The sequence below is a fragment of the Sceloporus occidentalis genome, unplaced genomic scaffold (assembly GCF_023333645.1).
Source record: "Sceloporus occidentalis isolate IW3139 unplaced genomic scaffold, rSceOcc1.0.p SCAF_8, whole genome shotgun sequence".
In the NCBI taxonomy this organism is placed as follows: Eukaryota; Metazoa; Chordata; class Lepidosauria; order Squamata; family Phrynosomatidae; genus Sceloporus; species Sceloporus occidentalis.
In genome coordinates, this window is record NW_028316988.1 from 4,675,366 (window position 1) to 4,688,987 (window position 13,622).

General features: G+C 45.6%; 1 protein-coding gene across 5 annotated transcripts in view; it reads left to right on the forward strand.

Moving 5' to 3' along the window:
• Window positions 1-13,622, forward strand: part of AGRN (agrin) — a 265,408-nt gene that overhangs the window by 227,374 nt on the left and 24,412 nt on the right. For all 5 annotated transcript variants that reach the window (XM_089534268.1, XM_089534269.1, XM_089534270.1 and 2 more), the window contains 9 exons: window positions 51-185; window positions 2,760-2,887; window positions 3,071-3,185; window positions 3,861-3,980; window positions 5,277-5,624; window positions 6,456-6,648; window positions 8,049-8,264; window positions 12,049-12,278; window positions 13,033-13,167. In XM_089534268.1, coding sequence (XP_089390394.1) covers window positions 51-185; window positions 2,760-2,887; window positions 3,071-3,185; window positions 3,861-3,980; window positions 5,277-5,624; window positions 6,456-6,648; window positions 8,049-8,264; window positions 12,049-12,278; window positions 13,033-13,167 — 1,620 coding nt within the window. The remainder of the gene's footprint in view (window positions 1-50; window positions 186-2,759; window positions 2,888-3,070; window positions 3,186-3,860; window positions 3,981-5,276; window positions 5,625-6,455; window positions 6,649-8,048; window positions 8,265-12,048; window positions 12,279-13,032; window positions 13,168-13,622) is intronic.

Consider the following 13,622-nt stretch of genomic DNA (forward strand, 5'->3'; position numbering starts at 1 on the left):
GAAAAACCCACAAAAAACTGTTCTTTTTTTTTTCCTGGCCTACCTTGCAGGGGATGAAGAAACAGAAGAAACAAGGGTCACCGGTACCCCAGTTATAGAGAGAGCCACATGTTACAACACTCCCTTGGGATGCTGCTCTGACGGCAAGACTGCTGCCGCCGACGCAGAAGGAAGCAATTGCCCAGGTAAATATCACTTCTTGCTATATGGATGAAGAGCTTAGCCAATCTATACCTCACATTAGGAACACGTTTCCGACTTGTTTCAAGGGCACTTAATTCTTGTGGGCTCACCGCCCAGGAGTTCTGGGATGTGTCATTTTGCAAAAGTCTACCTACCTCTTAAAGAAAGGGGAGGGGGACTCAGATCTTTGCGAAATTGGCTAGGCACCATTATTCTATTTGTGGCAAGCATTCAGCTTGATAACTAGCTCTTGAAAATCTGTTTCGGATGGTTGCGCTTCTCCGTCAGCGTGCGCTTGGCACTGTCACAAGGATCAGGCTCTCAGTTGCCTCACAAGCAACAACTCCTGGCTTCAGAACATGTTGCAAACTACTGTAAGTGTAAATTGTATTCACAGACAAATTCTTGGTGGCTGAGTTGGTGTGTAATTCAGACCTTTCATATTATGTCTTTGCTTTCACCTGCAATGCACAAACCTCATCCAGTCTGTGTGATCATAGGAGTTGTAGTACAACACGTGTGGATGGCTAAGGCTGCCCTGTGGGCCCTTGCTCTAGTGTCCAGTCAAGGAGTGACCAAAATGCTGTCCGTTTTCCCCATTTTGTAAATGGATCCAGTCCTTACGATGCTGAAGGGCACATGTTGCTCAAACAGAGGTGTAGATGTGAAATCAAAGGCTTTCAAGGCCAGCATCCATAGTTTTTTCTGGACTTTTAGGGCTATGTGACCGTGTTCTGGAAGAGTTTATTCCTGATCACTTCGCTAGCATCATTGTCTGAAGATGCCAGCCACAGATGCAGGTGAAATGTTAGGAAAGGAGCTACAAAATACTGTATATACTTGGCTATAAGTCGACTTCACGTAGATGTCGAGGGCAAGTTTGCCCCAAGTACCTAGTTTAGGGGGTTCAGGACAGTCTGTCTAGCACACAGTTGCTTTCTCCCCAAGAGAGGATCAGATTGGAGGGGTTCAAGAGGAATGGCTGTGGTGGACTACCACAGCAGTCCTCCAACACATGCCACCTGGGCAGTTGGCCCACTGTGCCTAATGGCTGGGCCAACTCTGACTGCCAGTATTCAGACCCATTAGGTTTCCACTGGCTGCTATTTTCCTCTGTGGAAAGTCCGGAGTGCTTTGCGTTAACGCTAAGGTGCCTGTACTCCTCATACCCTAAAATTATAGAGTTGGGAGGGATCACAAGGACCATCCAGTCCAACACTATTCTGCCATGTAGGAACACAGAGTCAAAGCATTGCCGACAGGCGGCCATCCAGCCTCTGTTGAAAGGCATCCAAAGAAGGAGTTCTTGAATCCGTGGATAAAAAGTCCATGGATACAGAGGGCTGGCTGTATATAGCTTTTGTGACAGGGAGGTGTGTATGTGTGTGTATATAAACTTTTGTGATAGGGAGGGGAAAAGATCACACCAACCGAGAAAATCAAGAGTTCGTCCATAATTGCTTACAATTTAACACATCCATAATTCAGTATATAAAAGGAAGGGGGATATATGATATTGGGAAATGAGGTATCGTCAATACATTTTTCCAATACTGAGAAAGCAATAGGTCATGAAGTAAGATCAAGATGGTGCCTGAGAAATCCCACTTGTTCATTGAAGAAGAAATGGCAAAAATATTTGAAGACAAGGGGATAAAAGATGGAATTACCTTTCATATATATGTCTTCTTCATATATATGAAATCGTATATATGTCTTCATGCCTTCTTTTCTGCACAGCTGACTGTTATTTGATTGGTAAGCATTTAATGTTTCAGAAATTTCTGCACGTATATTGAAACATTCAAACAGTGCGACAAATCACATTAATACAGTTTAAATCAAGTAGGGGGGAATTAAATCTTTATGGTGGTGTTCTCATACTGCTACTGTAACTTATCCTGGTCTCTTTCTCTGACCCAAGTCTTTATCCCAAGAATGGAACTAAATGGAGATGCTCAAGAACTAGAAGAAAGGATAGCTGCTCACTTACACGATTCCCCTTTCCCCAAATTCTCTCCTCCTTGTTCTTGTGGTTTCTTAGCAAGAACCATGTAGGAGAAGTAACTTCCCTTTCTTTACCCTCCTCCTGTTCTTCTTTTCCTATCATTTGTTCCTTTGGGTCCCCTTACAAATCCAGGTTGTGCATGGGGGCCTCCCCGAACCTTTGTATACGGTGTGTTTCCTACCTCCAGCTAACCATCTTTCTCTTGTTACTCAGCCAGTCCAGGATGGCCACCATCCCGGGTGGAGCTTGGAGGAACCTGTATGGTAAACGCTGCCAATTCTAAAAAGCCTTGGGTCACTGCCATATTGACCCAGCATTCTCAAAATACTAACCTTCCATAGTGCTGCCCGGTACCCATCCAGACTAACCCCCCAATTCTGGACCATCTACCCATCTACCACCATCTTCTCACTTCTCCTCTTCCCTACCGAGGGACTGAACACTCTGATTGTTTTGCTGTGAAAACGTATTTCTAAGAGTTGTTTCTGTCGGTTTTCCCCAACGGCTGAGTTAACGAAGTCCTTTCTTCTTGGACTTCTCTCTTCTCCGACTTTCCCCTTCCCCGCAGCCACAAAAGTGTTCCAGGGAGTTCTCATCTTGGAAGAAGTGGAAGGCCAGGAGCTCTTTTACACGCCAGAGATGGCCGACCCCAAATCGGAGCTCTTTGGGGAAACCGCCAGGAGCATTGAGAGTGCGGTGAGTACTGACCCAAAATACTAGTTTCCCAGGAATCGCTGGTGCCTCAACCATCTGTCCAAAGGATGGAACTAAATGGAAAGGCTTAAGAGCTCAAAGTGAAGACAGTTGGCCCTTCCCTTCTGTAAGTCTCTGCTTTTGTGCTTTCCCCCCCTTTTCCTCTCCTACCTGCCTGACTGTTAGCTGGATGAACTTTTCCGCAACTCGGATGTCAAGAAGGATTTCAAGAGCATCCGGGTGCGAGACCTGGGCCAAAGCAATGCCGTGCGCGTCATCGTTGAGGCCCATTTCGACCCAGGTGAGCATAATCCTTGCACCCCATTTCCCTGCCTCTTTCTGCCAACATTTATGCAGAGAGTCTAGTCTCTCTGTGCATGCATGCATCCATTTGTAAGGGTTGGAAAAGTTACTTTTGGACTGCAATTGCCAGACACACATAAACGCTGCATGAATTCTGTGGTTTCTGTTATCCAACAAAGGAACTTTTTCAAGCTCTTCCAGTTCTTCATAAGCACAAGCAACGCACAGATTTGTCCCTTTGGGTGAGATGGATGGGTGCAGAAACCTTTCCGCATGAAATAGAATCAATAGCTCTGCCTTTATCCTTAGGAATAGACTTGGTGCAGAATTTCCCCTTTTTAAGAGCCATCCCTATATTTCATGAGACAGTAAGAAAGAGGAGCAGGGAAAGATTGCTTAGCAACTGGGTCTATTGCCTGTTTTGAGGCTGGAGGGCATAAAAGTGTGATACCTTTCCTTCATTTCCAACGCCCTGCTCTTCAGACGTGTCCTTTGCTTGGCAAAATGCTGCAGCCACCGCAAGGACCAAAGCCTGTGTTTGGAATGGACCCTGTAGGCCATACTTAACGTCTTGTTTTCTGCAGGAGATGGGTGTCATCAAAAGGGAAGACATTTTCTAGCTTCCGAGGCCTTGTTCTCTCACCTTTCCTTTCCTTTCCCGGTTGCTTTTCAGCCACCACCTACACAGCCTCCGACATCCAGAGGGCCCTTCTGAAGCAGATCAAAGCCTCTAAGAAAAAGACCATCTCCGTGAAAAGACCTCAGCAGGAGAACATCAAATTCATGGACTTTGGTGCGTTCCCCCCTCCCACCGCCCTCGTTCCTCCTGTCTTCTCCCTCCCTTTAACTTTCTGTCCTTCAAAAGAGGGCTCTGCCTCGTTCAATTCAAGGCTTGTCAAAGAAACCCCATTGGTGTATTGTCCTCCCCTGCGCTCCCCTCCACTTCTCCTGTTCCAAAAAAGCTTGAGATATTTAGAGGGCATCTTTATGTTGAAGAGAGACAATGCTCGCTTTCATTTCCAGCTCAGCAAAGTTCTCCGTCCCATTGAGGTGCAAGCCACATGGATCCCTCTAGACTCCCCCGGGGAGGATCTGTCTTGCCTAAGTCTCGAAAGCCTCCTTCATCTCTTTGGAAAGATGGAAGGAACGCTTGGCACCGCTGTTAATTAGCGCAAGTTTCCCCAACGCTTTTGATCTTCCGCCGAATCCAGGGTTGATACATCGCCCCCGCAAAGACATAGAGGGACAGTTACATTACGGCAGATGGCTCACTTAATTCGCAGCAGTCCTTAAGGGGGTTGGCGGAAATGTGTCACACGAACTAGGAACCCATAGGTTTAGGCTGTGCCAACAAATTGTAAAGTGTGCTTTGGAGCACTGATGCTCCAGCCCAAGTGTGGAGCAAATGACAGGATTGGGAAATGCCTCACTGTTTCCAAGAATACTCCGTGAATCACACAAGCTCCTACAAAAGTCATAGTCTGATCTAGTTCAGTATCCAGGAGTGGCCAACCTTATGCCTCAGAGACACAGCATCTCATAAGTTCAAAGGCGGAATAATATTTCCGAGCAAAGAAAGAAGCACATGAAAACGTTGCACAGAATAATTCCTGAACTGGGAACGGTCTTTGAAAACTGCATAGGAAGAAAAATCCATCAGTGATATGGAAAGTCGAAGGCTTTCATGGCTGACATCCATAGGTTGCTCTTTTAGAGCATGGCCACATAGCCCGAAAAACCCACCACACAAAACCATCCGTGATACCTTTATTGGCCAACCAAAATGCACAACATACTTCTAGTATGGAAAGCTAGATATAAATTGATAGATGAGAAAAGGAATATATTTAGGGAAGATATTTAATTTTACAGAGGGTAGATTCAGAAATTAGGGTTGTACGTATATAAAAATATGTGTATCATAAGTATAGAGGAATATGCAGTTTTCTTTTTCCTTCCTTGGTTTAGATAAGAATGTAATTTTAAATTATAAAAGCTCTTTATAATTTTGGAGCTGGGAAGCAGCGTTGTGTTGGATACCTTGCGGAAGACAGTTCAATGTCCAAAACTATCCTTCATTGACTTGTAGATTGGATCCCCCAGCTCTTCACCACTACAACCACTACCACAACAGCCACCACCATGGCCACAGCCGCTGCCACCACCCGCCGCTTCACCACCCCTGCTCTGCCCCGGGCGCTATACCCGGGGAGGACCAATGGTAAAGCCTCTGGGGCAGTCACCACGAAGAGGCCCATCACCACAGCGCCACTTACCACTCCCCGGAAGAAACCATTCCGCCCGCCACCAGCTACCAAGAAACCAGCACGGCCTTGTGATTCTCACCCCTGTCTCCATGGTGGCACTTGTGAAGATGATGGCCGGGACTTCACCTGCAGCTGTCCAGCTGGGAAAGGAGGAGCAGTATGTGAGAAGTGTAAGTTTCTGGATGCGGATACGTAACACAACCCCTCTTAAAACGTTCCATAATGTATGGCTGCTTTCAGTACTTAATAGTGCAAAGAGGTGTGATCTAACTTTATAGCAATAGCAAGTACATTTCTACACTGCTTATCAGTGAACTAGCACTCCCAAAGCGGTTTACACGGGTGGCACAGTGGTTAAATGCCTGTCCTGCAGCCACTCACTCACAAACTATAACGTTGTGAGTTCAATACACTTATTCTATCAATCAATCAATCACATATTCAATCAGTCGCATATTCTATCAATGATTGAATATGTGATTGATTGATAGAATATGTGACTATAGAATATGTGATTGATGGATGGATAGAATATGTGATTGATAGAATATGTGATTGATAGAACATGTGATTGATAGAATATGTGAATGACAGAATATGTGATTGAATATGTGCTTGATTGATTGATAGAACATGTGATTGACAGAATATGTGATTGATCGAATAAGTGATTGATTGAATATGTGATTGATAGGATATGTGATTGATTTTTATAGAATATGTGGATGAAGTGTGGATGTGTGAATGGTGTGTGGATATGTGAATGAAGTGCGGATATGTGATTGAAGTCTGGATATGTGATTGATAGAATATGTGATTAATTGAATAAGTGATTGATTGAATATGGGATTGATAAGATATGTGATTGATTGATAGAATATGCGACTGAAAGAATATGTGATTCATAGAATGTGTGATTGATGGATAGAATATGCGACTGTTACGGTTCAAAACCTCATTTTCCATATCCCGTTATACCACATTTCAATCTCTTTCATCAGCCATCAGATACTTCATCCCTAGTTTTGGTGGAAAGTCCTACCTGGCCTTCAAAATGATGAAGGCTTACCACACTGTGCGCATCGCCATGGAGTTCCGGGCCTCTGAACTCAGCGGGCTGCTTTTGTACAATGGGCAAAATCGTGGCAAGGATTTCATCTCCCTCGCACTTGTGAATGGCTTCGTGGAACTCAGGTGAGTGGTTTTATTGCTGGGCTGGGTATGTCCAAAGCGCCGTGCCACCTGATTTTTTTTAGTTATTCACATGAACGATCTCTTCAATCCTGTTCCATTTTGACTTCCAATAATAATAATAATAATAATAATAATTGTATTTCTTCCCCGCCTCTCCAACAAGATCGAGGCGGCTTACATCAATAAAATCCATACAATACAATAAAATAAAATCCCATAATCCCCCTCCCTCCTTAACCCCAAATCAACAACAAGTTTGTAATTGTTTTATTAGTTACATTTCTATCCCACCTCTCCTCCAAGGAGCCAAATATGGTGGGGATGGTTTTCCTCTTTCTCACCTACCTCCTTCGTTCTCATAACAACGATGTGCACTCAGGCTGAGAAAGTGAAAAAAGAGACCCAGTGAGCTTCATAGCTGCATGGGGATTAGAACCAAAGAATGCTGAGAGGGCAGAGCCATCACCAAAATCAAGTTGCAAAATGCACTTAGGAGGCACATGAGTACCGTGCGAATCGGTAGAGAAGATATAAACAAAGTAGGGATGCAAAATGCTCTATTGTGTATGTAGATTTAGCGCAAGTGTCACAAATTAGATGCAATTACCAATGAAGAATCCCAAAGACCCATGTAATAAATGCAGAGTACTTTAATGCAGAATGATCGCTATGAAATGAGCAAAATAAACATGCCCACAAACATTGCTGCGTGATTTAGATTCCCAGCCAAACTGGCAAGCCTAAGGAAATGTCCAGCCAGTTGAAGACAAGGCTTTGGAGGTTACAGGAGAGCGGTCAAGCAAGGGGTCACTAATAGTTAAGCACCAACTGAACATAGCTAGTCCTGTTGCACATTATTTCTAGGATGCATGGCTCATATCTATAACATTGTTGAGAATAGTTTCCTTCTACAAGATAGGCCTCAGGGATCAAAGACCATGCGCTGCCAGAGGGACACTGTATTTTTGGTCATGGGTGTCTGCTGTTAAGATGTCCCTGGAAGGAATGAGCCTGGGATGTGCAGCTACTCAAAATATGCTGGATCCCTATATCCATGTTCTTTCTTGAATGGGGTATCTTTCCCAAATTGGAGGAGTGTGCTTTTGGGTGCTGGAGGAGGCCTAGGACCATCCATTTTGAACAGGATCCACAGGGTGCCCACCACATTCTCTTGAACCTGTAGGTGTGAGAAAATAGTCCTGAGAGGGTCTCATCTACTTCTGGGTAAGTCCTGAAAAGGAGGTGGTAGAGTGTGAATAGCAGTGATAGGTTGGTGGTCCCTAAATCTCTACTGCCCCATTATGCGTCGGACATGTACGCCAACTTTCTTCTCTTAATAGTTTTCTCTAAAGCGTTACATTCCCAGAAAAATCTCTTCATGCTTCTCCGTTCTTCCCCAGGTTCAACACTGGCTCAGGGACGGGCATCATCACAAGCAGGGTGCCCATTGAGCCCGGTCGATGGCATCAACTGGTGGTCAACCGGAACCGAAGGAACGGCATGCTCTCTGTGGACGGGGAACCTCACGTCAATGGCGAGAGCCCGAGTGGCACGGACGGGCTGAATCTTGACACAGATCTCTTTGTCGGAGGGGCGCCGGAAGACCAAATAGCTGCGTGAGTATTGGGAATAGGAAGAACTGGGGTGTTCTGGAGCCCTGGAACAGTTGGACATGGTAGCCTTTCTCTACCTCTTGTGTTCGCGTCCACTTAAGGGCTGTTCGACAGTGGAAAACACTCCCTCCAACACTCTGTGATGGAGTCTCCTTCTTTGGAGGTTTTTAAACAGAGGCTGGATGGCCATCTGTCAAAGGTGCATTGACTGTGAGTTCCTGCATGGCAGAGGATTGGATTGGGTGGTCTCTTCCAGCTCTATGATTTTATGAGTCTCCATCATGGAAGTCAAGGAGCATACATAGAATAGCCAGGTAGTCTCCCATTCAGGTACCAACCAACTTAGCTTCACCAAGGTGAGAGCCTCATATTCCTTCAAACTATGCCTTTAGTTTTTCTTTCAACTGATGCCAGGGCAGTGCCACTTCTGGGCCAGGAGTCTCCTAGATTAATTAATAAAGGCGGCCTGAAACGCAAGCACTTTCAGAAATATGAAGTAATAAATGACCCCATTAAAACAATAGAGGGGTATTGCTTCCGCCTTGTAGATACATTTGCCCAAAGCAGAGCCTCACAACTGCTTTTGAATGCCTTAAGTACCTTTATTTCACACTGGGCCATGTTTCTATTTAGCCTAGTATATGCTGCTGCAATTGGCAGCAGTTCTTGGGGGTCTCAGAAAGATCTTTTTAAAATGAAGACGCTCAGAACTGAGACTTGGGTCTTCTCCTTTTAAAGCAGGCACTAAGACAGTGATTCCCAAACTTTGGTCCTCCAGATGTTTTGGACTTTTGCTTCCAGAATTCCTGACTGTTGACCAAGCTGGCTGGGGCTCCTGGGAGTTGAAGTCCAAAACACTTGGAGGACTAAGGTTTAGAAATCCCTTCACTAAGATATGGGCCACTCCTTGTACATCACAGACAAGAGAAGAGGAACAGGAGTCACTTACTGACAGGCCAATGCTTTCCATGCAGATGGTCCCTGTTTCACTACTTTGCATCTCCAGCTGGAAACATCTCCTGGACTGGAAAACCTGGATAGCCTGACTGTTCGGAGACGTACTGTGCTTGGATGAACATACGGATCTGCCTGATCTGTGGCAGCTTCCCATGTTCCTAGTTTTCAAATCAGGAATGGGAATCGCATGGCCTTCCAAAGGTTGTCAGGACCCCAGATACCATCAGCCCCAGCCACCATGGCCAGATGTCAGGAGGGATGGGAGTTGCAGTTCATACATCTGGAAGAACACAGATTTCCCTTTCCTGGGATGCAAAACATCCAGTCCCGGGCATCTCCAGGTGGGGCTGAAAAGATTACTTTTCTGAGACTCCAGAGAGCTGCTCCCAGCCATTGTAGTTAATGCTGAGTAAGATGGATCAGTAGCTGGACTTGATGGAATTAGATGTGGTTCCTTCTCAGATATACATGTGTCTCGGGAAATGGAGTGCAGAATTAGAGGCTTAAGGGAGTGGACCGTGGAGCCATAGCATATAAGAGGAATCCGGATGAATTGAGTTTCAGGTCCATTGTTGTCTAGCGCTGGGGGACCTACAATAGAGAAGTGCTTTCTGTAGGAACTTTTAGGTCCTCCGGCACAACTCTATGGCCAACTTCTAGCAGAGTTGTGCTGGAGGACCTAGAGCAGTGACGGCGAACCTATGGCACGCGTGCCAGAGGTGGCACTCAGAGCCCTCTAGAAAGCCAGAGGGACATGGCGCTTTGCAATAAATATGTGGGTTTTGGGTTGCAGTTTGGGCACTCGGTCCCTAAAAGGTTCACCATCGCTGACCTAGAGATTCCTAGAAAGAACATCTTAAAACGACAAACAATCACATCTGCAAAAGTCAAAGCTGCAAATGTAGAGGGACGACTGTATTTCTTTAACCTGAGATACCCAACATGAACACCGCAGGAGCATAGCATCTGGTCATCTTTAGAAGAAGAGCGCCGCTAGACAACAATGGCCCTGAAATCCAATTCATTGAAAACTGATACAAAAGGGGAAAGAGCTGTCTTAGAGCCGTTCTCTCCGGTGCGATCGCTTACTCGTTTTATAAAGAGTGTTTTTAAAAATGCGGATGAGCATTGAAATTCAGGTGAGTAAGGCATTCAAAACAGATTTATTTATATCCCTCTTTTCTGCTGTGAACAGCACTCGGAGTGGTTTCCCACAAGAGGATATAAAAGGCAACAACATTCTATAACAATCGAGTTGGTTATAAAAAAACAAATGCAGATAATCAAAATGAGCAAAATCAAAGAGCAAACTATTCAGGTAATCAATACCACGCTCCGCTCCTCACAACAATGCATTACATACTTGAACAAACAGCAGGGCTATAACAATGACAGCCTTAAACTGCGAGTCACAATTTGTTTATCCAAAGTGGCAAAGAAAAAAACGACCCAGAACAAACAGCAAAAATTACCGAGAGGCAGAATTCTGCAGCGACCCAAGAGAATATAAATGAGCTGGAAAATGCCAGTGCAAACGGTTGGAACGCATGGGTAAAAATGAAAAACTGCTGTTGCAAAGTGCCACCCCGAAACAAGCCATTCGCTCTATCCACCCCACATCTAGAAGTCATGAAACTCTCAACATCGTGCAAAATTTTGCTGCCTCATTCAGCGTCATGCGTGGAAAACAGGATTCAAAGTGCACACATCCAGCATCAGCTGATGGGTCCCATGTCAGTGGGGCAGTACTCCAATCCAGGTTTTTGTTCAAACATTAGAACCGCTTTCTATGGCGCAGTACAGACCACCCGAAAACGGTGGTCTGCAGAGACACATTTTTACTTCAGACGGACGCTACACCACGTCACGTCCCTCCAGAGTAAAAAGAACCCGGGTTTTCCGGGTTCTTTTACTGGCACCTGGATTATGTCATGAGTATGCCAATGCCGCACTCATGACGTAACGGATGCACCGCAATGTGCAGATGCTATGTGAAAGTGGTAGAGGCCGTGTGGATGGGATGCCGCCATCAAGCCACTGCCATTACATACTATGGTTCTGGACCGTGCAGTTGCCACGCAGTCCGGAACCCTAGTATCACCGCCACCACTCCCCTTTCGGCCTGTCTGTCTCAGGCCTATGGTTCCGAGCCCTAGCTCCAGAACCTATTCAGTTTGTTGGATTTTAGACTAATGGTTCCCAAACTTTGGTCTTCCAGAGTTGACTTCAACTCTCAGAAGCCCCAGCCATCTTGGCCAACTGTCAGGAAATCTGGGAGCTGAATTCCAAAGCACCTGGAGGACCAGAGTTTGGGAATCACTGTTTAAACCTTTCTCGAACTCAGACACGATTCACTCCCTTCCTGACATGGGAGTCACCGATGGCCACAGTGCACACCTGGAGCTGCATCCACACTGCAGAATTAATGCAGTTTGACACCGCTGTAACTATATGCATTTGTAACTATATCCACTCCACTATATGCATCTGAGGAAGTAGACTGAAGTCTCCGAAAGCTCATGCTGCCAACTTCTCCTTCTTTGGTGGTCTTTAAACAGAGGCTGGATGGCCATCTCTCAAGGCTGCTTTGACTGTGAGTTCCTGCATAGCAGAGGTTGGACTGGATGGCCCTCAGCATCTCTTCCAACTCTATGATTCTATGAAATTCACTATAAGTCGGCAGGCACATAAGCACACACTTTGTCTGCAGTGGCCATACTGGCTGGGGATACTGGTCGCCCAGCCCCTCTCCCTTAAGAAACAATGCCTTACCTGGCTTGCCAGCAATACTGAATATTTGCCTCCTCTTATACTCCTCCGTTCCTTTCAGGGTGGCTGAGCGGACCTCGGTCACAACCGGCCTAAAGGGCTGCATCCGCTTGCTGGACGTGAACAACCAGATGTACGACCTGCGGGAGAAAGGCAGCGATGTGCTGTATGGCAGCGGAGTGGGCGAGTGTGGCAACAACCCTTGCCACCCCAACCCTTGCCACCATGGCGGCCTCTGCCACGTCAAAGAAGCCGAGATGTTCCACTGCGAATGCCTCCATGGTTATACAGGTTGGTGCAACAGAGCTGTGGGGTAAGCAGACATGTGGAAGGGGAGGGTGGTCCTAACCTGTTATCCCTGATAGGCTAATTTTCTATGTACAGGGTTATAGTTGGAAAAGGCAACCTATTTATAATAGGTAATAATAAGGATGATGATGTTTAATTTTGGACTGGCGGGCCCTTGTGGCCTCTTCCAACTCTTATGATTCTATGATTCTCTATGGGCAAGTATTCTCCAATGGTTGTCTATGGGTTCTGTTGTTACAGTGGAGCCTTCCTATCCACTGGAGTTTGGTTCCAGGACCTGCTGAGAATACCAAAATCTGTAGATGCTCAAGTGTTATTATATACAATGCCACGTTCAAATGGTGTCCCTTATATAAAATGTTAAGGTCAAGGTTTACCTTTTGGACTTTTTTTTTTCCTGGAGGGAAGGGTATTTTCAAGCTGTGGATCAGTGATGTCCAAACTCTGGCTCTCCAGGTGTTTTGGACTTCAGCTCTCAGCATCCCAGACCCTTGGCCAAGGTGGCTGAGGCTTCTGGGAGCTGAAGTCCAAAACACCTGGAGGGCCAGAGTTTGGACACGGCTGCTGCAGATGAATGCCGAATCTGTGACTATGGAGGGGCAACAGTTCTGTGGATGCAGAATCTGTGGCTACGGAGGGCCAACTGTACTTTATAGCCAACGAAAGCAGATAATGATAACACACTAAAACAAATGCATGACTATCAGACCTACTTTTCTCTCTCTTCTTCCATCAGGGCCGACCTGTGCCGATGAAAGGAATCCTTGCGACCCCAACCCCTGCCACATTTCCGCAACTTGCTTGGTGTTGCCCGAGGGGGGTGCCAAATGCGAATGCCCCATGGGGCGGGAAGGGGAGTTCTGCGAATCAGGTTAGCTGGACTCTGATCTCTGTTGGTTCAGAAAATTACAGGGGGCAGGGCGGCAAATTGGGAAATAATGATGGAGCAATGATGTGGGATGGACAATAGTTCTGTTTGCTAAATGCAACTTCAAGAAAACTGCTAAGAGAGGGGAAAGAGATGGCAGGACGGAGCATGGCTATATGCTCCTGTGCATGGATGCCACCGTGGAACCTCCTTGTTCCCTGACTGTAAGATTATTCCCTAATTCTGCTCCTCCTCCATCCATTTGTTTATTTGTTTTATTTACACCCAAACAGCTTATAATAATTTAAAACAAAATTCAACTAAAATTTTATTTTGGAAAAAGCTTTAAAACCATTAAACAAACAATTCTATTCTTTTAAAATGCACTTCGTTAAAACAGTTTAAAGGACATTTCAAGTACAATTAAAACCCACATCCCTTCCCTCAACTTGGGAGGT